Source organism: Argentina silus (genome assembly GCF_951799395.1).
Source record: "Argentina silus genome assembly, chromosome: 10".
In the NCBI taxonomy this organism is placed as follows: domain Eukaryota; kingdom Metazoa; phylum Chordata; class Actinopteri; order Argentiniformes; family Argentinidae; genus Argentina; species Argentina silus.
Genome location: NC_139664.1, coordinates 9,765,895 through 9,792,242, shown reverse-complemented (window position 1 = coordinate 9,792,242; position 26,348 = coordinate 9,765,895). Strand labels below are relative to the sequence as shown.

General features: G+C 42.0%; 3 protein-coding genes across 5 annotated transcripts in view; all 3 read left to right on the top strand.

Annotated features, from left to right (window-relative positions):
* The first annotated feature begins 310 nt into the window (after nt 1–310).
* LOC310811076 (uncharacterized protein) lies at nt 311–2,738 on the top strand. Its single transcript, XM_083679085.1, has 4 exons — nt 311–828; nt 1,412–1,466; nt 1,833–1,950; nt 2,279–2,738. The coding sequence occupies exons 1-4, from the start codon at nt 532–534 to the stop codon at nt 2,310–2,312; spliced, it is 504 nt and encodes a 167-aa protein (XP_083535211.1). The 5' UTR covers nt 311–531; the 3' UTR covers nt 2,313–2,738.
* A 3,843-nt stretch (nt 2,739–6,581) lies between these two features.
* Nucleotides 6,582–9,381, top strand: them4 (thioesterase superfamily member 4). The gene is made up of 6 exons (XM_083679231.1): nt 6,582–7,081; nt 7,420–7,609; nt 7,739–7,901; nt 8,260–8,370; nt 8,569–8,693; nt 8,866–9,381. The coding sequence occupies exons 1-6, from the start codon at nt 6,941–6,943 to the stop codon at nt 8,907–8,909; spliced, it is 774 nt and encodes a 257-aa protein (XP_083535357.1). The 5' UTR covers nt 6,582–6,940; the 3' UTR covers nt 8,910–9,381.
* Nucleotides 9,382–12,784: 3,403 nt separating this feature from the next.
* Nucleotides 12,785–26,348, top strand: part of rorc (RAR-related orphan receptor C) — a 17,139-nt gene continuing 3,575 nt past the window's right edge. The window contains exons 1-4 of one of the 3 annotated variants that reach the window (XM_083679228.1): nt 12,785–13,225; nt 16,177–16,206; nt 25,953–26,038; nt 26,333–26,348. The exon at nt 26,333–26,348 is cut by the window's right edge and continues 126 nt beyond it. In XM_083679228.1, the coding sequence (XP_083535354.1) occupies nt 13,171–13,225; nt 16,177–16,206; nt 25,953–26,038; nt 26,333–26,348 (187 nt within the window). In that variant the 5' untranslated portion in view covers nt 12,785–13,170. Of the gene's footprint in view, nt 13,226–16,176; nt 16,207–17,843; nt 18,095–25,952; nt 26,039–26,332 lie in introns of those variants that run through there. The other 2 variants (XM_083679229.1, XM_083679230.1) reach the window with 2 other exon arrangements.

The window sequence follows — 26,348 nt, the reverse complement described above, 5'->3', positions numbered from 1 at the left end:
GTATAATTCCATAGTGTGTGTGTGTGTGTGTGTGTGTGTGTGTGTGTGTGTGTGTGTGTGTGCGTGCGTGCGTGCGTGCGTGCATGCGTGCTGTAAATGAATAACTATTTCTAAGCCTATAGGGTTTTAGCAAAGCATTGATTACTTTTATATTACTATGATTCTCAGGGCAAAGGTAGAAAGAGAGAGAGAGGGCAGGGGGGTTAAGGGGGTGGGGTTAGAGGCTTTGTTAAACAAGGAAGTAAGTTTGATATTTTTTCACACATACAAACATCTAGTCTATCTGGTAGAGCAGGTTACAGGTGGGCAGACTGTTCAGGATCTGAGAGAGATAGACACACACACACACACACACACACACACCCTTCAACAGGAAACGACTAGAATGCTTGAGAAGAGACGGAGTGAGACAGAAGGCAAAAAGTCTCTCGGCACCTGATTTGTTCTTCAACAGAGGACCTCTCTCTCTCTCTCTCTCTCTTTCACTCTCCTTCTCTCTCCCTCTCCCAATCTCTCTCTTCCTTTCCCAGGATGAGGGTTCTATCTGGGCTTGCGTTCTTCTCTGTGTGTGTGATGATGATATTAATGTACCAGGCTGTCCGACAGGAGTTGAATCTGCGTAGTCTTAAAACCAGCCAGATGGAGACCTCCACTCAGATCAAGGTGAAGGAGGGCAGCATTGTCCAGATCAAAATGAAGATCACGCAAATGGATAAAAACCTGAGAAGCATCATCATTCAGAGGGACGAGCTGACTAAAAAGACGACCCAGACTGCTAAAGCCATTGCAGACTTAGACAATAGTCTAAAGACCTGTTATACAAAAAAGGTATGGAACACACACACACACATACACACACACACACACACACACACACACACACACACACACACACACACACACACACATACACCCACACACAATCTCCTATTCCTTTCATCCGTTGTAAAACCTTTGGTTTCTGAACAGTCAAGTTACATTTCCTCCTCAACCGTACAGTAGTAACAGTATTGATAAAGGAAGTTGTGTGTATAATCAGTTTATTTTACATTATGACTCTCCTGATCTCGTGTTTGTAGGCTATTCATGGATATGGGATATAGACCTCCATTGTGTTCAAGGAATACTGTTTGTAACAGGAGAATTGTCACAGCTATTTGATAGGTATTCTGCCTGAAGCACTGACTTAGTACTATATGTCCCTCAGCATTGAACAATAAGGAATATCAGCTGCACGTCTCCCTGTATTATACAGTACATGTGAGATGATCCACTGTAAAGACCTGTATCCCCCTCATGTAACTAAAAGTAGAAATCTTAACATTCACCCAATGTAACACCTTGTTCTCTTATCATCTCCCCTCTCCTCCAAACATCCTCACTTCCCTCCTCCCCTCTTCCTCTATCTCAGGCAGAGTCAGAGAAGAAAAAGACAGCTGCTACTGAGGCCTTCCAGAAAGTCAAAGGTAAGGCAGCTATTTTACTTTTGCTGCAAGTGTTTCCTCATGGAACACAGCTCATGGTACACATCTAGGATCTGCATAATCCTAACCTTAACCATAACCTGAAAATGCCACACTGACCGTAGATCAGCATCTGAAGGCAACTTCATCCTTCTCCTGAAGCATACTTAGAAATAGTTTTAGACTGAGTGCATATTTCTTAATGTGTATAAATGTGCATATTTATAATGTGGATTGCATTTAAGTGAAAATTCAACGTTTCCAACCTGTTACTTTCACTAATCAAACCTTGGCAAATCAGTGATCACTTAAAGCAAGAAAAGAACCAGGATTATGTCACTAGTTTGTTCTCTTTCTCTCTCTCTGCAGCTGCTGAAGAAGCAGAGAAAACGAAAGCTCTGGAGGAAATTCAGGGGTTGAAGCAGAGGATTCTGGACAGAGACCACAAGCTGTGTACATTTGTGGACCCGGCCATTGAGGAGGGACGGTATGACACACACACACACACACACACACACACACACACACACACACACACACACACACACACATGTACACACACGTAAGGTTTTAGCCTTGTACTCACCACCTTACTGTATGTTGACATTATCAAACCGATCTGTGTTCACGGTATGTTCAAGATCCTGGTGGATGGACTGAATCCTATCTAGACATATGTTCACAAACTAATGCCACATTGATGCCAGTTGTGAGAAAATCTGCTTTTGTGCATCTCAAGTTAGGATTGGGCTCTGTGTTCACATGTGAGTTGATGACAACTGAAATCTGTTTTTCTTAACTCTCTTGTTTTTCAGGAAATTGTGTGGAATTGCTGAGGCTCCAAAATGAAGACAACTTGCACTCACCCTCTCACACTAAGTGAACACAACTTCCAGCCACCCAAACTACTCACATACGTACAGTACAAATAACAATAATCTCACCCACACACAAACGCTTACTCACATGACATGACATTTGCCCAGTAATGCACACACCCACACATACACACAAACAGCTAAACAAACATGAGTGTCATCCTTGTGCAGCACATAGCTGGTCTTCTGTGGCTACAACCACAGGTTGTGGGTTCGTTTCCTGCTGGGACCATATATACTGAAAAATGTATGCACTCACTGCGATGTAAGTCGCTTTGGATAAAAGCATCAGCTAAATGGTATATATTATTATTATATATTATATTACATAGACTATTGTACACATATTACCTGTAAATACTCAGGATAATAAAGAAAACAAGGTTTTTGGACTATGTACTTTGTTCATTTAAATACTCTCTCTTTGTAGCTGTGAGGATTGGGGCTTTTTTCAGTACAGATTTTGGTTGAAAAGTAGATAAGGCAAGGCAAGGCAAGGCAAGGCAAGGCAAGGCAAGGCAAGGCAAGGCAAGGCAAGGCAAGTTTATTTATATAGCACATTTCATACACAGAGGCAATTCAAAGTGCTTTACATAAAATAGATAAAAAGGAAAGAGCATAAAAAAAAAATATATATACAGTGCATTTTAGGGTCAGAGTGCAATTCTTAGCAGCAATTTAGTTTTCTCTACCTTAGAATACCTGTTCCCTAAGTCACTTGCAGATTCAATTTTGAAAGTTCCTTTTTGGCTGAGGGGTTTTACTGCACACTCTTACACAATGATCATGTCAATGGACAATGCCAAGCTGGACAGGATAAAAATTAAATGGGAGAAAGAACTTGGAACTGTAATCTCAGAAGATATTTGGACTGAAGCTTTGAAAAGAGTGAACAATAGTACCTCCTGTGCAAGACTGAGTCTGATTCAGTTTAAGGTGGTACATCGCTTGCATTGGAGTAGAGTGAAAATGTCTTCCTTTTATCCAAATGTTGATAGCAGTTGTATCAGATGTGATGTTAATGTGGCGGATTTGACACACATGTTTTGGTCTTGCCATTTGCTAACAGGGTACTGGTCTGTCATATTTGAAGTACTGTCTAAAGTCCTTGGATTTACTTTACAACCTTGTGCAATGATAGCATTATTTGGTGTACCAAATGAGGAAACAAGCATGACCAAGAAGCAACTCAACATCATAGCATTTGTTTCTTTGCTGGCACATAGGGAAATTTTACTTCATTGGAAATCAAATATGCCACCCACTGCAGCACAATGGCTGAAAGATGTAATGCTATTTTTACATTTGGAGAAGATTAAATTTGCAATAACATGCTCAGACAAATTTCAGTCAGTTTGGGAACCTCTTTTGTCATACTTCAGTAATCTTCAAGAACTTCCCAACACATTGATGGACTAAATTAGAAGATTTCAGGAGTCTATAGAGTCTTGCAGCTTGGGCCCACACTAAGGCACACTTGGCTGGTCATACAGAGCTTTGAAGTCATGTTGTCCCTCATTGAAATCCTATTTATTTGTGTTTTAATTTTATTTAGCTGTATCTATCTATAGACACCTGTAACTAAGACTTTTCTTTTTATTTATTATTTTATTATTATTATTATTTTGGTCCAGTCGGGGTGGGGGGATGGATGGGTGGGGGGTGTTTTGTGTGTTTAAAAAGAAAAAAAAAAAGAAAGAAGAAAAATCGTATGTAACCTTGCTGATAAGTCATTGTAACTGCTCTTGGTTTTTCGATAAAAAGATTTATTTAAAAAAAAAGAATACCTGTTCCCCAGGTGTAAGCCAAATTTGTATTAACCCAAACCTGCTCATCAGCTTGTCTGTGTAACTCCCTTCATGGAATTTGGGTGTGATGTTTATCAACACATATTCTAACATCTTCTAAACAATAGGTTTTCATGCGTGTGTGTGTGTGTGTGTGTGTGTGTGTGTGTGTGTGTGTGAAAATAATATGAAAATAATATGAAAATAGGCAAGTCCCTTCAACTAAAGAACAGAGTAGGGTTATCTGGTTCAACCAGTCAGTCTGCATTCTGTAACATCAACTCTCTGCCACCTCCCAGCCTGCACAACCATCATGCAATTGAAATGGCTGTTTACGTGATTTGCGTATGTGTGGCTCATTGGCTGGCTACCTACTGCCTGGGAGCCACAAGTATTTCTAAGTGCAGGAAGCCAACCTAAGAAACAAAAGCCTTTGTGTACAGATTGTAACAAGTTTGTAACATGTAGACCAGACGAAATTACTTTAAAACATTTAAAAGCAAAGATATAAAATGTGTAAGATACACCCGTAATTGTATGTACAGGTTACTCAGTGATATTAGATGGTCATTTTTAATCAGGTTTAAACCCTGCAGGTAGATGCATCATTCTATACTCTCGACTGATAGCTTAAACATTTGACTGTGTTTAACATGGCTTCTGGTCTATACTCTCTGTTTGTAGATGGCCTTGCCCAGTCTGTTGAGCTCTGTGACATACTGGTCTCTGTCCTGCTCCAAAAGGGCCTGCAGTTCTGCCCTGCGTACCTACAGAAACACACAACACCAGCCTTTAGTCCCAGTAATGGATATACAACTTTTTTTTTATCTATGTGGTCCCAGTACTCTCACATAATTATTATTGTGCCCCTTTTTATCAATGCCTACTGATCTGAAACAACTGGACAGGTGTTGCAGGGTAAGCAGTAGAACATAGATGCAGTTGAAGCAGTATAGTACAATGTCACTCTAGTACAAACATTGGCAGCCTAAACAACTCATTGATAAGATAAATGTGTTTGTCCTAACATGATCAGCATTTTAGAAAACCCTGAAGTTTCGAACAGAGGATGTGATCAACGTGTGATCTTTGCTGCAGCAGATATTCCATAAAACATGTTCATCTTGTGACAACATACATGTATGGGATCTTCCGAGCTCATTTTCTCTAACAGTCTGGTCCAACAGTAATAGTAATAAATACAATCATGGTTTAGTACTGCTGGACCAGATTGCAGAAAATTAGCAGAGATGATCCCATACATGTTCTTATACCTCCCTCTAGTGTTGCAAATGTGTAATTGCTCTTATGTGTGCAAGTGGACCTCCATTCCATCCAGTTGGCCTTACAGGTGTAGAAATATAATGTTGGGAACCACAGGCTGATTTAATGGGCAAACCACTCCATCTACTCCACTGGACAAGGGTTTTAAAGTCTGATATACGTTATATGTTTGACCCATCCTCCTCACCAGGATGAGTGCAGTCTTCCCCAGCTCAGTCTCTCTCTGCTGAGTCTGTTCTCTCAGCCTCATGGCCTTAGTAGAGCCAGTCTGGGTGGAGCCCTCAAACTCAGCCTTCTGCATCACACCTTGGATACTGGGAGAGAGGAGGGTGATGAGAACAGCAGAAAGAGAGGAGGGGTGCGGGTGGGAGAAAAACAGACACAGAAGGAGAGAGAGAGAGAGAGAGAGAGAGAGAGAGAGAGAGAGAGAGAGAGAGAAAGAGAGAGAAATTGACTTTGTGAAAGTGGGGCAAGACGACGGGTGAAGATGATGCGAGGTAGGAGTGATGGCCTTCATCAACTGTGTATACACTATCTGGATGTGTGTGTGTGAGGGCATGGCAATGAAAGTGATTGTGTGTGTGTGTGTGTGTGTGGGGGGGGGGTGTCGGCGTGAGGTGGTGGTGACTGTCAGTCATTTTAGGAAATCAGAAGAACAGTGCATTAATCCATTAATTCCATGCACACCTTTCGAGCTCTGCAATGCGGTCTGCCATCTCGTCGTCTTTCTAAAAGTGAAAATAAAGCAGAAAATAACTGGTTGCTAGCTTTTTTTCTAATATTGTCAGTGTCAAGCCAGGGATCGGTATAATTGTTTATTTATAAAGCTAGCTTGTGTAGCTCACCTTGATTCTATCCCTCTCCCTTTGCACAAGTTTGTTTTTGGAGCGCCGTTCCTGGCAACCAAACATCTTGCCAAGAAGTTACCAGCTATACTTTGAGTTCTACAGTTCTAAAGTATATTGCGCAAGTCGCAGTGAAACTTTAAAAAGTGAATATAGCTATAATCTACTAGCTATCATTTGTGTCAAAGATGGAGAGACTGTGTCAATTGCGTTGGCATGGAAACTGACCGGAAACAGTCTTCTTGTGAAACCAATCAATGAAGAATAAGGATCACATGACCACAATGAGGCGTGTCGTTCTCGTACAGGAAGGTGTTACGCCATGGCTGGGCGATGACATCCATGAAAGTCATTCTACCGGCGAAACCAGGAGTCAGAAGGCTTTGTATTAGATTGTTTATTAGTTTCAGCAGAAAAGCAGAAATGTGTATTGCTAATGTGAATTACTGAGGGCGTTGCTGGTTATCTATATAACGCGGTTACTGCATTATTTGTACAGTAGGCTTAAAGTGCTAGCCTGATATTTTGTAACGCGTGTAAACAATTTGGAACATTTTTGTTTCAAAGAACTTGTTATCTCGTAATTGGTGAACATGTGCTGTTGGACTCTGACTTTGCCATCATCCTACGTCAGCCACCAGTCATCTAGCTAATTTAGTTGAAGAGAAAAAGTAATTGTCAACATGATGCGAACCGGTGTACACATGGCGAAGGGACTTTGCCGAATCTCAAATGGTGCTCTCAGCACGAACATCACACGACTCATTCCAAACCAGACTCTACAGCATCCGTTCGCCTCCCACAACAGTATCCGCACCATGGCGGTAGGTCCATTCAAACTGGCCCTGATTCATGTACAGGGATACAGACCCGTAGCCAACTATGTCATCAATGTCCTAAACCTGCTTGCAACAGAGAACTGTCACTATGGTCTAGTCACAGCTTTGAGGCATATCCCCTCAGCCCTCCTAAAAGGTGTATCTTCGCCTGTCTGCTGTTAATAGTTGTTTTCTACTCATTCATTGTGAACAATGCCTGTTGTGCTATTCTTGTATTTCTCTCTGGACGTTTCTCTCTTGCTGTTCTGGTGTTGTACAGTAGGATGCCCTCTTAGTCAGATAATGAGGTCAGTCGGTGTGCAATACCTCTGTTTGTCCAACAGGTGTTGCCGTGGCCCTTCTCCTCCCAGCCTCGGGATTTCAGTCTGCCAAATGCATCGTGGGGCTCTGAGATGCAGCGCCTGTATGAGCAATATAACAGCCAATGTGAGATAGAGACGGAGGAGGGAGAGAAGAAGTGGGGGCCATGGAGAAGACTGCCTAGCTACAACCGCTCACTCAAGTTTGCTACAGGTATAGTGTAGTCTGACTCTCGCTTTCCTCAATATGGATGTGATCGCATGTGTGCGTTAAAGGCAGTGTCTATTAATTTTTAGGTGGAGTATTCTTAAATAAGATATTGTTTGTGCCCCCCCCCCCCAGGAGGAGTCTATTTGAGTAAGATTATTCAGTCCAAGGCTCGTCTCTTCACTCGCAACATTAAGGAGCAAGGAGCGGCGTTTGAGTATGTCATGTTTGTCAACAAAGAGGAGCAGAGGAGTGTGTGTGTGTTCCAGGCTGGACACCTTCTGGAGGGACCACCAGGGTGAGCGATTTCTGTGTTGTACTGTAAAAAAAATAAAAAAAATAAATAATAAATATATATTTGTCTGTGTGTAAAATCAACAGGTTGGCTTCACTCGCCGCTGGTTGTATACAGGTGCAGCTCTGATTGATAGGCACCTCATTTGAAAGAATCAGATAGGGATTTGAAAGAATCAGGCAATATGGTACGCTCCACTTTTTCCCTCTGATATGCTAAGAGAATATTATTCTGCATTGTTTACACTCATCCAATCCTCTTAGATCTACACAGGCGCTTAGATGGTAGGGGCTAGTAGTTAATTTGGAACAAGGTATTTGACTGTTGGCAGTCTGATGTGGATAAGTGTGTGGTATTCCAGACATGTCCATGGAGGGGCGATAGCCACCATGGTTGACACTGTGACAGGGACACATGCCACCTACCTCTCTGGACCAGTTATGACTGCCAACCTCAACATCAACTACCGCAGGTACAGGAGTAACACACACACACACACACACACACACACACACACACACACACACGTAATAACATACTAAAGACTGTGTAATTGCAAGCCCATTGTCTTGCAACTGAATAATGCAAGTTCATGCTGTTATTGTAATAATTACTATTTTGATGACAGTCACTGTTTTAATACTGTATTGGTCTTATCCCCTCTCCCTAGCCCTATCCCATTGGGCAGCATAGTGCTGCTCCACTGCTCCTTGGATAAGAAGGAGGGGAGGAAAACCTTTGTTACCTGTCAGGTGACCAGCACAGATGGCTCGAAACTACACACAGAGGCTACAGGTAATACACACACACATACACTCTTACACACTGGTAACATACAGCGCAATATTCTACAAAACTGTCATGTGTCAGGTGTGTTCTGGGACACTTGTCAGTAGTGAATACAGGCTGTCATGTGAGCCTCACCTCTCTCTAAGTGTTTTTCTTTTTTCTCATCCCCCTCTCTTAGGGCTGTTTCTGTCGATCAGTGTGGGCCACTTATTAGGAGCATGACGCACAGATCAACCCACCCATCTTCCGCTATAAATGCACAACGCAGCAAACTGAGGCCATAGTGTGTGTGTGTGTGTCTTTGTGTGTGTGTCTTTGTGTGTGTGTCTTTGTGTGTGTGTCTTTGTGTGTGTGTCTTTGTGTGTGTGTGTGTGTGTGTGTGTGTGTGTGTGTGTGTGTGTGCACGCGCGCGCAATCGTCTTACCTCTACTATTTGACAGTCTGGTAGACATCTGCTGTCCTGTGCTCTACTGACATAAAGGGATATCATGAGATCAATCTCACAGATACATATAACCTGAAAATAACGACACTCCACGGTTACACACTTCTATACACCCACACCCCCCATCACTGCATTTAATGGACAGTTAACTTATTGTATTTTTATTAATTATTATCTTTGAGGCCTTTTGCAAGTGAGATTCCTTACAGCGCATAACTTATTGTGTGACCATTCATTACCTCTTGAATAAAAGCCTTGCTTTTTTGGGTACTGTACTAAATGCTGATGTTTTTTATTTGTTTATTGTCAAGGTGAAACACCCAATGAGAGAGAATACTAGAAAGCCATCTTGGTTCATTTTGTCATAATGTTTTAGTTGCTCGTCACCACAGCTCGTGGGGGGAGTAAAGAGGTAATAATGTGTCTACTATATAATCAGGCATGCATCTGCTTGAATAGTTGCTGGAGGGAGTCAGAAGTAGTTGTGAGCTTATTTCATTAACTTTTTTTGTGTCTATCTCATAGTCTGCTCCCTGTGTTGAAAACAACCTCTCTTAACACCTTTTTCTGATCTGTCATTTTGAGTTGGGGTCCCCTTTCTTCATCTGCCTGATTAATATATCAACAAAGATCTCTCTCTGACATTAACCTCTCTCTCTCTCTCTCTCTCTCTCTCTCTCTCTCTCTCTCTCTCTCTCTCTCTATGACATTAATCTCTCTCTCTCCCTCTCTCTCATCTCTCTCTTCTCTCTCTCTCTCTCTCTCTTCTCTCTCTGAATGGGGTTCTTCCAGTAATAAATGACTGACAGTTGGGCTGCAGTGTTACCGTAACATCTGATACATTGTCCACATCAGAGAGTTCTAGAATCTTCTGAGGATTCTCTCAGACCATAGAGAGTGAGCATTCTCAGTACTGAGTCTGGCACTGGAGAAATATTACACAGGGGTTTCATTGCAGTGAAAAGTGCTAACATATTACTAAAAACTAAACTGAGGTATAAATGATGCTTAAAAAGGTGTAATTATGGTCAGTTGATTGTAGAATTGTTGACTATAAGTATATCATTACTTAAAAGAGTTTATGGTGAACACAATATGGAAACAGGAGCATTCTATCCACTCATCTGGCTTGTATCTGAGAGGCACCCAAAATACTATAATTAGGGTAGGAATTCAAGCATTGCAGATAGCAGGCTTTCTGCATTGCATTTCTATCGGCAACAGTTTAATTCTGGCGTAAAATTGAATGTGTAATGTTAATAGGGTAACTGTCCACTTGTCAGAGGTCGCTAACCAGCTTGTTATGATGAAGATTTTGCTGGTTCAACAAGTACACACACAGACACTCCTTTAGAACCTTTCCATGTCCCCTGATACACACACAAATACAATCGCATGCACATCCAGACCCTAGCCCTCCACACACATTGTGGTCTGCTGGTGTGGTTTTTTTAGTCTATGTGCATCTTGGCGTGTGTGTGTGCACTCGCCACTCATGTGGTGGTCTGGTGTAGGCTGATTGGGCCCCTCGGGTGGGGTAGAGGGGCTTCTGTGGTGTGTGTGTGTGTGTGTGTGTGTGTGTGTGTGTGTGTGTGTGTGTGTGTGTGTGTTAAGAGTAACAGTATGTGTGTGTGGTCCACATGTAGGACACACAGGCAGAGTTGCAGTCGTTTTTCTGGGGAAAGGTGTGGTCAGGTGGGCTTTGAGGGAGTGGGTAGGTAGGGGAGGCCTGAGTTGGGCTTTCCAGTCATTGAATTTCGTTAAAACCTCAACCATAGACACATCACACACACACACACACACACACACACACACACACACACACACACACACACACACAGTAAAGTGGTCTGGGCTTTCAAGAGATCATCAGCTGGAGAGGCTAGAAAGTAGAAGCTTTTTACTATTTACTCTAATTCACCTTCTCTATTTGCAATAATAAACGCATGACAAAAACAGTGCATCCCAACTATTGGTTGACACATAATTTGCACACCCCTTTAAGAGGTTCGGTCATACTAAATAATTATAACTTAGATACTGACAGATGGTTTTCAAATAATTAATAAACAAATTCACACTATATGCAGGGTGTTATAATAGGTCGTCAAATCAGGTAACCCTAACCCTAGCCCCAAATGTGGCATTACCCTTTTGCCAATTGCCACCCTATATGAAATGTGCTAATAAAAGGCATGTGAAGAATGTACAGTATAGACTGTGTATTATAAAAGGTTTTGAGTTAATGATCTTTTAGTTAAGATCATTCATGCATCGTACTCCTGCACTCCATATTGCCCATATACTCGGACCAGCAAAGACCAGAGCCCCTCGATATGACACAAGCAGTTAGACCTTCACGTGGTCCAGGTGAGAGCAACCGCAGGACGCCTTTGCAAGGATTTAATCTATAGGCCATAGGCGAGCTTTGACGCCTTTCTTGCAATTGCTCAGAGAAAAGCGCAACCGTACCACCGCAGAGTTGGAAACTCAAAGGTTGAGATTGCCTCGGTCACCTTGTCTGAATATCGAGCATATTTCGAAATGAACTGATTTAGTGAGCCTAACCAACCAAAACAAAGGTTCTCCAGGTGAACACACATAGGCGCTGCGTGTTTTAGCCTTGCCTGCACCATTTCCCCCAGCTGACGTTGATAGTCAAAAAGCTTCCAATATTTTCAGTATTTCATATTTTCTGTCAACTCCATTTGTGTGAATGACTGTCACCTATAGGTCTAACTGAAGAATAGAAACAAACTTGTTGATTAAAGAGTCACTCCCCTCCTTCGCACCCTTCACTGGCTCCCGGTAGCAGCTCGCATCAGATTCAGGACCCTGGTGCTCTCCTACCGGGCGGCAAAGGGAACAGCCCCCCCCCCTACTTGCAAGCAATGGTCAGCCCCAAACCCCTGCCCCTGATCACTCCGCTCTCCCACCTCGGCTGGCCGCCTGGCACGGCCGCCTCTACGTGGATGCAGCAGTCGCACTTCTCGGTCACGGCTTTTCACCGTCCTGGCTCCCCGCTGGTGGAATGACCTTCCCATTGTTGTCAGGACTGCAGAGTCACTACCTATCTTCCGCCATAGATTGAAGACCCATCTCTTCAGGCTACATCTTAACTGTCCCTCCTAAAGACCTCTTCATTCCCACTACCCCCCTGTACAAGTTTCTCTCCTGTAAAAAAAAAAAAAAAGAAGCAATTATTCCTTCTTCCAGCATTGTGACTGCCAATAGCCCCTGATTACTTTTTCTTATGATGACTGATTGATAGATGATTCACTTACTTAAACAAATGTATTTGTTGTAAGTCGCTTTGGATAAAGGCGTCTGCTAAATGCCATAAATGTAAATGTAAAATGTAAAAGAGACTAATTTTATTTGTAGGCAATCTTTGTGCCCATTAGCTATAGAAAAATAGACACTTTTGTTTGGACATCCTTGATATCAATAATTTATCTTTATTTAACAATTTCGTTGAAGTGTATGCAATTGAAGTTTATGCCGAGCACTATACAGAAACAAACATGATCCCCTGCCACTAACAAACGGCCGTGAGTTATTACATAAGAAGTGGTGACGTAACCGGGAGCTCGGGATCTCGGGACAGTCAGGGCGCAAAGAGCACACGGGTGCAACCTTGCAAACGAAGTAGCGCGCGCACGGTATCTGCTGTCGATACACCTGTACTTCTTCTGCGTCGGAGAAAGGACGTGGCAGCGACTTTTCTCACGACAAAAGAATATGGAGAAAGTGATTTCAGAGAATTACATAATGAGAAAGACATTGTCAGATTACAGGAATATACAGTAGCAACTCGATGAGAAATGGCAATGCATGTTTTAAAGCGCCTGCGCCGGCCCGGGCGCTAACCGACCATTAGAATTTAATTCAAAAGTTGATTTAGTTATTTCTGACAACAAGCGAGATCTAACCCGCGAATTAGCCTATCCTATACAGAGTGAGTGAGCACGCTGGGCCTGCGGGTGCGTGCGTGCGTGCGTGTGCAGGCTGAACACAAGACATTGTTTTGACAGAGTTATGGAAAATGAGGAGCCTGAATCACCTGATCCCACTGACGCACCAATCAAAAGAGGTAAGACATTATTCACAGCTTTACCCCCCCTACCTTTCCCTTTTACACACCCCTTACACACTCCTCCCAACTATTCAACCACCCATGTGAGCCTGACTGTAGACTTTGCCCTTTCTAGGCCATTCTGTTTTGGGTATTTTGAGAGTGAGTGTAATTGGAGCCCTGTAGTCAACATCAGGTTTGCTGTTCTAATGGGAGGTCTACTCACCTGGTCCTTACCTTACTGTACACCTGCTGCTAAATGGTTTCCATATCTTTCTATAGATATATTCAAATCCCAGGGACTAGGTCTTCATTACTGGTTTGTGTTCTTGGGTTAGGGTTAGGTGCCCCATGTCTGAATGTGACATGACATGACATTATAAATGTGACATGCAGTCACATTGGGGCTAGCTTGTGTGTGTAAAACATCACCCATCTTTGCACACCCTCCACCTTCATTTATTCACTGTCCTCCTCTCCTGCCCTCTTCTTCTCCTCTGCTCCCCCATCTCCCCTCTCCTCCTTTGAGTGAGCCTCATTCTTAATCTTATCTCCCTCTGCTCTCCCCTCGTTTCCCTGCTATCTTCAGCTCCCTCCCTCTCTTTCTCTCTCTCTGTTTATCTATCCCTCACATTCGTCAGATCACTTATGGTCCCCCAACAAACGACTCTCTCTCTCTCTCTCTCTCCCTCCCTCTCTGTTCTTACCTCATTCAATCTCTCTCCTCTATCCCTCCTTCCTTTCATTCCTCCTTACCTTACTAACTCTCCTGTCCTCCTCTCTTTCACCCGGCAGAGTAGAGGGTGCTTTCTGTGGGTAAGAATGGCGGTAATCTGCTGTAATCCCAGAGATTAGCCGTTGATGTGTGTCTGTTTATGGCCTGCAGCTATTCCCAGCCTCACCCTGTCTAAAATCAAACCACTGGTTCTCAGAATAGGCATCGGCACACATCACCCGTTAACACAGCCTGATATGCAGACACACACACACACACACACACACACACACACACACACACACACACACACACACACACACACAGACAGACGCATGCACGCACGCACACACACACACACACACACACACACACACACACACACACACACACACACACACACACACACACAGAGAGCAAGACTGTTTCTCCACATTCATACTCCATTCTCTGTAGCCGACTAGCTTCGTAACACATGATACTATGTCACTGTCTCTGTTACTCATTGACAGAGCCTCTATAAGTAGCAATAATGCACAGGCAACTACTGTCTTATTTAATCTGTGTACACACCTCTCTCTCTCTCACGCGCGCTCTCTCACTCTCTCTCTCTTACTCACACACACATACGCACACACACACACACACACACACACACACACACACACACACACACACACACACACACACACACACACACAGCCACACATGCGCACACACATAACTCTCAAATGTATATGTTGTTCAACCCCAGTCCGGCAAACTCCTCGGGCTACTCAGTGGACGTTATTTAGGGGTCCTACGAGCTGTTATGTAAGAATCACCCAGCACAGGACTGTCACCTCATTGGTCAGCTCTGACATCACAGTGTATGTATCAATGTGTTTTTGTGTCACTGTGTGCAAAGTACACATGAATTTACTTAAACGTGTATTTCCTTGTGTGTATTTGTTTTTGTGATGATAGTGGTGGTGTGTGTGTGTGGGGGGGGGGTGACAGTGTTTCTGTGTGTCTTTTTATGCTTTGTGTGTGTGTGTGTGTGTGTGTGTGTGTGTGTGTGTGTGTGTGTGTGTAATACATGGAATGGAATGAGGAATGGTATCAAACGCATGCATTACAATGAGCCCCCAGAGTTACAGATAGAATAAGAGGGAGACAGGGGGAAAGAGACAATAAGAAAGACTGAGAAAGATGGAAAGAGACGATGAAAGAGGAAAAAGGAAGAAAAGAGAGGGAAAGAAAGAAAGAGTCAAGAAGAGAGATGGAGAGACAGACAAGATGAGAAAGAGTGGGAAGGATAGTATTTTTGCTCAAGTAGAAACAGTTCAGTGTTGGATGACAACTCAGCCCTCACTCCTACTCTGGCTGAAACTTTGAGATGAGTCACTTTTTTCAATCCTTATCAATATTGATTATATTTATTTATTACTTTTCTTTCCCTACTTTTCCATTCCCATTTATAATCACTTCAGTTTTGTCATTTGCTAGGTCTCAGTTAATTACAGTGTGTGTGTGTGTGTGTGTGTGTGTGTGTGTGTGTGTATTTTCTAGGTGTGTTTTCTGTGTGCGTTTGCACTGCTCTGCTCTCACCCCTGTGTTCTGCTTATTAAGCAAAACTGATTTGAAGGAAAAGTGGTGAAAACCACAGCAGGCCTCCTGAGGCCCAGACAAAGACAGGCTAGCACTGCCTCCCCCCATTGATGCTTATCTCCCCTGCCCTCTCCTCACACACACACACTACACACTAAAAATACACTCCTTCGCTCGGAAACTACCCCCCACACACATACACACACTCACTCTGATCTCAAATTTCTCACAATTGTGGTCAGACAGACAAATTGAAGGCCTGTTGCTACATAGCAAGACACCCACCTTCCTCTGTCTCTCACAGTGTGTGTGTGTGTGTGTGTGTGTGTGTGTGTGTGTGTGTGTGTGTGTGTGTGTTTTTGTGTGATTGAGAGAGGGGAGTGTGCGCCATTTGCCTTCACTGACAGTCATTCTTTCCCCTCTTCTTCAAGGCCTGTACACATCTATGTACAACTCTATGCCTTAAAAACTCTCCGACCAATTGTTTATCACTAATATTTTCCCTATAGCCTATACTTCTATGTGAACATTGGAATCATGTCACTCATGTATGTTGACACTGTAAACAAGTATTTCATACACATTAGGTATATTGCTAGACCCAGCATACAATTATTAAGGACAGGTGTTTGAGTTTGTCTAATGTGTATTGTCTCTTCTGCAGGAGGCACAGTGTCCAAGAAGACTCATTTGAGTAAGTTGTGTGTGTGTGTGTGTGTGTGTGTGTGTGTGTGTGTGTGTGTGTGTGTGTGTGTGTGTGTGTGTGTGTGTGTGTGTGTGTGTGTGTGTGTGTGTGTGTGGAAGAGAGAGAGAGAGAACAAGAGAGAGAGCGAGCAAGGGCAAGGGCGAGGGCGAGCCTCTTTGTATTCTTTTTGTGTGCGTTCAAACGTACTGTATGTGTGTATATATCCACTTGTGTATACCAGTGTGGTATGAATGTGTGTGTGCTAGATACTGTATATGTGCATGCAGTGTGGTTAGCCCCTGTACAAGTGTTTACTTGTGTGTACTTGTGTAGAGCTACACACACACACACACACACACACACACACACACACACACACACACACACACACACACACACACACAGCTCTCTGTGGCGCCATCAGAGGTGTAGGCTCTGTATTTCACAGTGTGTTGCACCTGTGACCCTCTGTATGGCATGGAGACGTAAATACTGTATATTTGCACTTTGGCATCTGATTGCAGATAACATCACTCCTATTTTAAACGTGGTGGCTGTCTGGTTTGATTCTCCTGTCACAACTAAAACACACCTGTTGGTTGTTGATTTCAAGCCATGATCATAATATTTGTTTTTACTTTAAATAGTCACTAGGGATGGCTTCATGTGATATTTATTTGTCTGTGATACCACCCATGTACGCACACAAGCATGTATGCACACACAACGAGCACATCCACACACGCACACTGCACGCACGCTGCACACACACACACACACACACACACACACACACACACACACACACACACACACACACACACACACACACACACACACACACACACACATACAATTACACGCACATCCAGACCCTTTCTCCCTAGCCTTTCACATACATTTTGGTCTGCCAGTGTGTTTTTTTTGTGTGTGTGCATCTTGGTGTGTGTGTGTGCGCCGTTGATGTAGTGGTCTGGTGTAGGCCCCTTGTTCCCCTTTCTCTGTAATTGTTGGTGGGGGGTAGAGGGGGTTCTGAGATGTGTCTGTGTGTGTGTCTGTGTGTGTGCAGCGTGCGTGCAGTGTGCGTGCATGGATGTGCTCGTTGTGTGTGCATACATGCTTGTGTGCGTACATGGGTGGAATGGTTTGGGACTAAAATAAAAGATGGGGTTTGAAATTAGGGGGAGGGGGTCCTTGGTGGTCTTGTCTTGCTCTCTGCACCCCAGTCAGGTGCTGAGATGGAGAGATGAGAGAGGAGAGGAGCACAGAGAGACAGGTGTCTGATGAAGTGTGTGGTTAGGATCAGATCGAAAGAGTCAGGTGCTGAGAGAAAAGGGTGGAGAGAGGGAGAGAGACCAGAAAGAGAGAGAGGGGTGTCAGACAAAATTATAATATTTTAAATATGTATCTTTATCATATTTGAATAAAGCTTACTTATTTGAAGGAGAAGGAGAAGGAGCTCTGAGGGTGGCAAGTAGGTTAAGAACTACAAAGGTAGGGAAAAGTACCACGAGAGAGAGCAAGGGGACAGGCCCTCTCTCTCTCTCTCTCTCTCTCTCACACACACACTCACACACACACACACACACACACACACACACACACACAGTGAAGGATGAGGCGGTGACTGACTCAAGGGCCCAAGCATATACTGGGGTTGCAGTGTGAAAACTTCACTCAGCGAGAGAGAGAGAGAGAGAGAGAGAGAGAGAGAGAGAGAGAGAGACACACACACACAGAGAGAGAGAGAGACACACAGAGAGAGGCAGTCACTCACTGTCAGACAGTGTGTGTGCGTGTGTGTGTGTGTGAGAGAGAGAGGGAGAGAGTGCGAAAGAGTGAGAGAGAAATTGACTTTGTGAAAGTGGGGCAAGACGACGGGTGAAGATGATGCGAGGTAGGAGTGATGGCCTTCATCAACTGTGTATACACTATCTGGATGTGTGTGTGTGAGGGCATGGCAATGAAAGTGTGTGTGTGTGTGTGTGTGTGGGTGTGGGTGTGTGTCGGCGTGCCTTTTCATTTACAATATGCTCTATTTACATTAGAAGTAGGTCTGTCATAGTAGTACAGTAGGTCAAACTTATCCGTTTGGTGTTGTCCTCCTTTTCTTTCTCTCCTCCACCTCTACTAGTGCAACAGCAGCAACATATCCACTCTATTTATGACACTCATATTCATTTCTAAACAATAGGTTCCATCTGTAATGTGTTCAACGTCCTCATCAGGTCCTAGTATTAAAAATGGATTTCATTCTTTCCAAATCCCTTTGACAATGTTAAATATTTCGTTTTCTACTTATAGCTAATCATTACAGCTCTAACAGGTGTTTGAAGTTCCTCCTGAACCAGTTGTCATCACGCACTCTAGTTATGAATTTATAATTTACGTTAACAATGCTTAATGAAAGCCTGGCACTGACCGACTTCCGTAGAGAGGGAGAATTCAGCTGTTGTGTTGTGTTTTGTTCTCTTTCTTCCTAATAGTCTGTGTTGTATGGTGTATGCATTCATAAGAAACACTCACACTTGTCACCGGTGGTCGTAGGATGTTAGGATCATTGTTTAGTTTCATATGTGTGTTTGTGAAAACTCTGACAGGCAAGCATACTGTATAGAGGAGAGACATGTCATTGTATGTCTACGGGCCCATTCATTTGGGATTTGTTCTTAGCTTGAACTAAAATATGAATCCATCACCATGGTTCATTAAAATATTCTTGAAAAAAATATAGATATAGAATTAAAAAAAAAAAATCCTTTTAATGTCAGTATTGGTTGTTAAAATGATATGTTGTGCAGTTATTGACCATTGAGTATTCAATGTATAGTTATAGTTATAGTTCTACTAATCTGTGTAATAATTACATTAGTGAGTCAGTAAATAGACTTCTCACAGAAAATTTGAAGACTAAAATTTGAAGTATTTTTGTTTGTTCTCAGTTTTTGAAACCAAATTGACAATCTCTGACGACTGATGCTCTGGTTAGCCAGAGAGCGCATTGAAATGTATGTGTCATCTTTGTGGTTGTGGACACTGTTCTGAAATGACTTTCCATTTTACCTGCTTTTTTCAATGTTTCAAATACTTGAATCATAAACAGAATACTTCCATGCTTCCTAACGCTCACTCACATATTCTGCGATATGATACATAAGCATATTTATAGATTGTTTGGTTTTGAAAGATTCTATTTAAAAGAGATTCTAAAGAAATGTATTATGGAGAAGAGCAATCAATGGCATGAACTGTGATATATTATCAGTTGACAGAGATAAAGATTCCTGCGTTATCAGCACAATACAATTCTTTGATCATTTTCAAATATCCCCCAGCTGACAGTTTCAAAAACAGTTATCCTATATTATCCAAACTCGCTTAAGACAAACTCTCTCTCTCTCTGAAATTGTTAGGTTGTTTTTAAACTGTGCTCCACTGTAGCCAATCGTTTTTTAACTGCTTCATATTTTTTTATTCTGTTCAGAAATGATGTCTTTAGGGAGGTTGGAGTGAAGTTACAATCCAATCCAATCCTGTTATCAATCCAGTGCTTGAGATGTGTTGAGAGATTATCATCATACATCATGCCATTTGATTGAATTGAATTGTGTGTGCATGGTGAGATACATGTTGCATGTATGGAGAGAAGTAACCCTGTTGCCTCGAGCATCGTCTGCACCAGTTTTTGTATGCACTGATACTGGCATCATTACACACACAGAAACACAGCTGCCTGGCCTAGGTGCTAACTCCCTTGTTGTGTGTGTGTGTGTGTGTGTGTGTGTGTGTGTGTGTGTGTGTGTGTGTGTGTGTGTGTGTCTGTGTCTGTGTCTGTGTCTGTGTGTGTGTGTGTCTGTGTGTCTGTGTGTAGGTGTGTGTGTGTGTGTGTGTGTGTGTGTGTGTGTGTGTGTGTGTGTAGGTGTAGGTGTGGGTGTGGGTGTGGGTGTGGGTATGGGTGTTTGTGCATATGTGGTGCATGTGTGTTTTCTGGGGGGTTGGGCTGGGGTAGAGTGAGATATAATCACCTGTGTCTGCTTTGCCACTGAATATACCACCATACTGTACTGTGTTACTGCAAATATTGCACTCATGGGATTCTAATGCTATGAGCTGGGGTTAGGAAAGGCTTCAGTCCAAACTAGTTCCAGATTGACCCAAAGTTGATTTATCTGATATTTTTGACAACAATAGTTTACCTTCAATACAATGATGAATGAGTGATGCTATCTATCATTCAGTACTGGCAATGAAAACAGGTTATGCTGGTGATGGGAACTTGACTGAGGCAGTGTTCAAAGTAGTAGCCTACTCTGCTGATGTTTTGGGGGGGATTCCTGTCTAGGTTTCCGTGCTTTCTCTTCAAATGGCTTTCCTTTTGCTTCTGGATGCACACATACTCCTACCTCGATTACTTCAAAGAGTCGACACCAAAATCAGAAGTCACACATTCACCCCCAAAATATGACAAATCAAAGAAAACACTCAATTCCCACAGTTTTTTTTTTCACTCAGAGCATTTCAAATGCTTTTGAACATAGTCTGTTCCCAAATAGCTTTTGATAAGCTGACGATAAAGAGTGTGTTACATTTTATGGGTATTGTTTATCAGAGCCTCTGTGATAATTGTGTCTTTTGTTTCGCGCATCACTGAGAAAGTAGAGTGTTTTGGATGTGCTTGCCATTTGGTAGTTTTCTGCCAAAGCAAAATTAAGTTAGTTAACAGAGGCAATACATTCACTCAAAAAGAATGCAGTTCTCACACTTGGGTGCTTCAATGGTTAAATTATTGAAAATTATTTTCTTTCATCGTCAGCTCTGTCTTCATGCTTTGGACAAAGTGGAGTCAGTATTTTTATGACTGTTACAGAAAATGTAACAATGTGTATTATGTACTGTAGGCTACTGTAATTTATTCTTTATTTTCGTAATAGTAATCGTTTACATACAGGAAAGCAGTAAGCATTATACGCAGCAGCCATTTTAGAATGGTTCTACGGTAGAATCTAGAATACACTCTACACATCGGCCATCACCGCGCAAACACCTACCAGAAATAAATGTAGGAAATGTGCATATATTCTAAATGTTTATTATTTCTTTAATTTATACAGTCTAATTAGATTTTATATAATTACATTCTATTGAATTAAATGTGCCTCTTTTCTAATCTTACATATAAAAGCTTTTTTAAAGCTGAATCATTAAAAACACATTGCTGAAATGTACCACCAAGTAAAGATCAACTACTCACGTAGTAGTCACCTTGTTTTAAACATGTTTTGATGTATATTGCACACATTTTCTTGATCAAATCACAGGATTTTTGTCTAAATACGTTCTGACTGTGCTTATATTTTCAAAATACTGTTCATGAAATATCAAATAGATCATATTTGTTTATACCATGAAGTTATTTTAAACCAAATCACAAACCTGGCAATGATCTTATACCAATGTTATGAATCAAGATGTTTTACTACTTTTATTTTAATTTGAAAAATGTTCCCACTGAAATGTGCAAACTTGATTTATTTATAAATGTATATTTTTTTGATTGCACAAGATTTTTACTTGAGGGATAACACACGCACACACTCTCCCTTTAGAGTGAGTGTGTGCGTGTGTTTGTGGTATGTTTCCGGTGGAGGAAAGTTGAGGTTTTCTGTCCGTTTATAGTGCAAAGTGCAGAATGCTGACATGGGGATTTTAGACAGAGACTAAGGAAAGGTGCTGAAGAATGACACCAGCTGCTGATGTAAGAGAGATATTCAACCACTCTTGTCGAACAATGGAAGTTGAATGGAAAGTGCTTTTTTATTATTAAAAGAACATGAGAGTGAAGCAATCAATCTTTTGGCCTTTGTTCCAGACTGGTCTGTAACTGCCACAGTCAGGGACGTCTGTAAGACTTGGTTTTATACAGTTAGCCTTGTAATCCAGGATTATAGAACCTCAAACACATGCTTTTGGAACTTGCACAATTTGGTAGCATAGACTTTTTGATGGACTTTTGCTCTCTCCTCTCAATGTAGTCCCTGATGTTGATGGTAATGTAGTTGGCAGAGAGTGGATTATGTAGCTGACATGGAGCTGGGTCTTATTTATAATTTATTGCATATGCACATCATATGCTTTATGATTTATGTTTGATTTAGTTTTTTTGCTGAGAATGATAATGTTGATGATGGTCACAGCCCAAGTGCTGCTGGTTGAAAGTGTGAAAGTATGTCCAATTGCATTGCAGTATAGCAGGCCCATGATGAGTTGTCAGGCGGAAGCGTGGGAGGTGATGTTGTATTACAGTGTACCTTCCAAATACCTGAATATTTCAATTGCTGCCATCCACCGCTCATCCGCTCCAACAATATCACCACTAGTCTTTCTGGGAGCCATAAACACACAGGCCGACTTCACTGACTGTAAGTTTCTAAGTCTCTGTAGGGATATTGTGTTTGCTGTATCATTTGCACATTAAAAGGTATACAAACAGCAGAGTGACAGACACTTCAAATACAATTTTCAACATCACAATACACATATACAAGAAATACCCGCTCTGCAGATCTTAGTGAATGTTGTACAGGCTGCCTCTACCCATATAGATTCTGACATTGAGGTGACATAAGGTTTGATCCGTTGCCCTTATCTACACATATCTGAGATAGATGGGGTTGTCTGGAGGAGAGACATGTGTAACAGCAAAGATGTGGTTGTAGATATCACAGATCTCTCGGAACAAAATAGATATAATCCTACCAAGCAAGTGCAACACCTTGTATGACCATTCTGCTTACCTGGCATATGGAAAGCCCCATGAGCTTTTCTTTCTCATGTAAACTTTTTTTACTTTCACTGAAACTGTGTTACGGAGATACATTACACAATTAATGTGTATTACCACCTCTACATATAGTACTGTCATATCTTATATTATCTTTTGAATATGTGTTTTATTCCACATTATTTTTATGTGAGCTCAAAGTGCACTGTTCAGGTAAATCAGATAAATCCATAATAGATAAAGATCCTACCAGAACAGGTGGCACTGGAAATGAATACTGCATGTTTTGCTGTAGGTTTTTTACTTGAATAATATTCTATGGCCATAGAAGTTAAGGCCTCAGGGCCTTTGTAAAGCTCTCTGTCTGTATAGGCCTGTGGGTAGAGATAAGAAAATAAAATGATACAGAGAGAAAATAACCCAGTATCAGCTACAGTATGTGGCTTCCATGAGTGAGAGAGAGATAGAGGTTGAGAGAGATGAAGATAGGCAGAGATAGGAGGACAGAAATTGAGATAGTAACCACGGGCAGTTTCAAATTATTCCTAAATCGTTCAAGGCCTATAAGAGGCCTATAAATGGGTACTTTGTGTGCAAGTGTCTATGTCTGTGATTGAGTATATTACTGTGTTAATAGGTGTGTGTGTGTTTGTGTACGTGCATGTACGTGTGTGTGTGTGTGTGTGCGCGGCCTGTGTGCGTGTGCCAGTTTGGGTGTGCATGTGTGTGTGTTTAAACAGTGAAACGTTGTGGGTCAGGATGGTTTCCTGTTGTTTGAGGTTGAGAATCAGAACTGAAAGAACAAAAAAACAGAGACCACTGATGTTCTCTCTCTCTCTCTCCTTCCCTCACTCCCCTCTCTACGTCTTTCTCGCTTTTTCAGTACTTGTCTCCCCATTGGTAACAGCAGTATTACTTTTTCACTCACAATATACAATACATTATCAGTCAGTCAGTCTGTCAGTCAGTCAGTCAGTCAGTCAGTCAGTCAGTCAGTCAGTCAGTCAGACGCTATTTATATACATATCAATCCTCTCTCTCACTCACTATTGTTGTTTTACTACACACAGCAATAGGGTAATAGCCAGTCTGACTGTTATCAGATACTGTGTAGTGTAGTGTGGTGTACTTTTCAAGTATTTTACCACCGACCGCCTTCCTCAAGTACCTCTGGGAGATTCCTGCGGCACCAAAAATGAGGGCACACACTGACACACTGACACACACACACACACACACACACACACACACACACACACACACACACACACACACACACACACACACACACAAAGGTGACACAATGACAAAAGCAAACACACACACACACAATCACACAAACACACACTCCCTCCTAACACGTAACGATGAAATCACAACACTCTTGACAGAAGGAGGAAAAGATAGAGGGATGAAATTGAAGTACATGGAGGAGGGGAGAGAGGATGACTGAGAAGTAGAGCCACCTTAAGAGGAGAGGGGGATGGGAGGAGGAGAGAGAATGGGGGGATGGGGGAGGAGGGGAGAGGGAGGACGGGCATTCCTGGCAATGATGAATGAAAGAGTGTATTACTGGCAGCTCTGTCCTTTATGAGCGAGATAGAGAGAGGGATGAAGAGAGAGAGGTGACATGAAAGAGGGATAGTCAGAGCGAAAGAGAAGCCAGTTAACCACTTAAAAAGACTCTGAGGTTGACACCTTCACATCCTCCTCCTCTCTCCATTTGCAAATATTCCCCCTCTTCTGTCACTTCTCTTGTCTTTGTATTTGATGTTATTCTGTTCATTTTTTATGAACGTAGAAAATATCTGAGAGGGAAAAAAAAACATGATGATGGCTGTTTGATGGCTGTTAGGGGAAAAACAACCAGATAAATGATGATTTTGTTCATGTTATTGTACCACTGTGCACTACACCAGTAACAACAACATCATTGAACTACTACAGAGACGCACTAAAAGGTGCTGTATGCAACAATAACCCTCCAAATATTGATCTGAAGTAGTAAAGGAACACAAATATGCTTGTCAAATCTGCCCACCCTCACAAAGTACACAAACGAAAGCCTCTTTCCTCTTTCATCATTGGCTCTTTTACTCTTCTGTTGTAGGTTGCTTTGTTGTCAGTTGAAAACATTGATGTTTAAAATAATCACAAAATTGTTGCATACAGCACCTTTATAGGAGAAGCTATGAAGGTTATTAATGGAAGGTCAAAACATTTTAAAGTTGTTCTGTTGTTGTGAGAACTATGACAAAAGTGTGTTATTAGTTTTAATTTTTGTGTGTGTTCAACCATTCATACTGGATGTTGTCATGTCGAGAGCTATTGATATATGAAAGGTTAAACCTTAAGGTTAAACCTAATCACCACACAGCCACATTCAATCAGTAAGTTTCCATGAAGTCAACAGGTTAGATTTACAGAGAAACCCACTGACAAACCCACTGACACATACACATACACATACACATACACATACACACACACACACACACACACACACACACACACACACACACACACACACACACACACACTGTCGGAGGGCCATGTACAGATCAAGCCATTTCTCTTTTTCCGACTGTCTTTTTTTTTTTTTTTTTTTTTACATTTTTCTTCTTCTTTCATTTATGTTTTCTTCTACCTCTCTCATCCTCATCTCCTTATTCCCTTTCTCCAACCCAATATATGAACCACTGTCTTGCAAAGATATTTCTTGTACTCTGTCTTGTTACAAATATTGTGACTATGTGTGAGCCTTTTTGTGTGTGTGTGTGTGTGTGTGTGTCGCTTACACTCTCTCACATGTACACACACACTCACATTCTGAACACACGCTTGTGAACATAGGCTCAGCAGCACTGCCCCCTGCTGACAGCTTCTCGACTGATGCCTGTCAAATCTGTTGTGATAGGATTGGTGTGTGTGTGTATATGTGCAAGTCACTGTCTGTCTGTTTGTGTTTGTTTAGCTCAGATTGAGGTGATCCCCTGTAAGATCTGTGGTGATAAGTCTTCAGGAGTGCACTATGGAGTCATTACCTGCGAGGGCTGCAAGGTGAGATAGCAGCACACAAACACACACGCATGCACACGCGTACATACACATACACACACACACACACACACACACACACACACACACACACACACACACACACACAGACACATACATATTTCACACTGGCAAAGTAGAGACATGAAACAGATTAGTAATGATGACATGCAAAATAAAGTAAACTTTGCCCAAATCCTTATTTCATTTTATTTAAAGTAAAATAACCTGAAGAGTCCAAGTTTGAGTCCAAGTTTCTTTTTATTCCACTTCTCCCTCCTTCTCACCCCACCTCAGGGATTTTTCCGGCGTA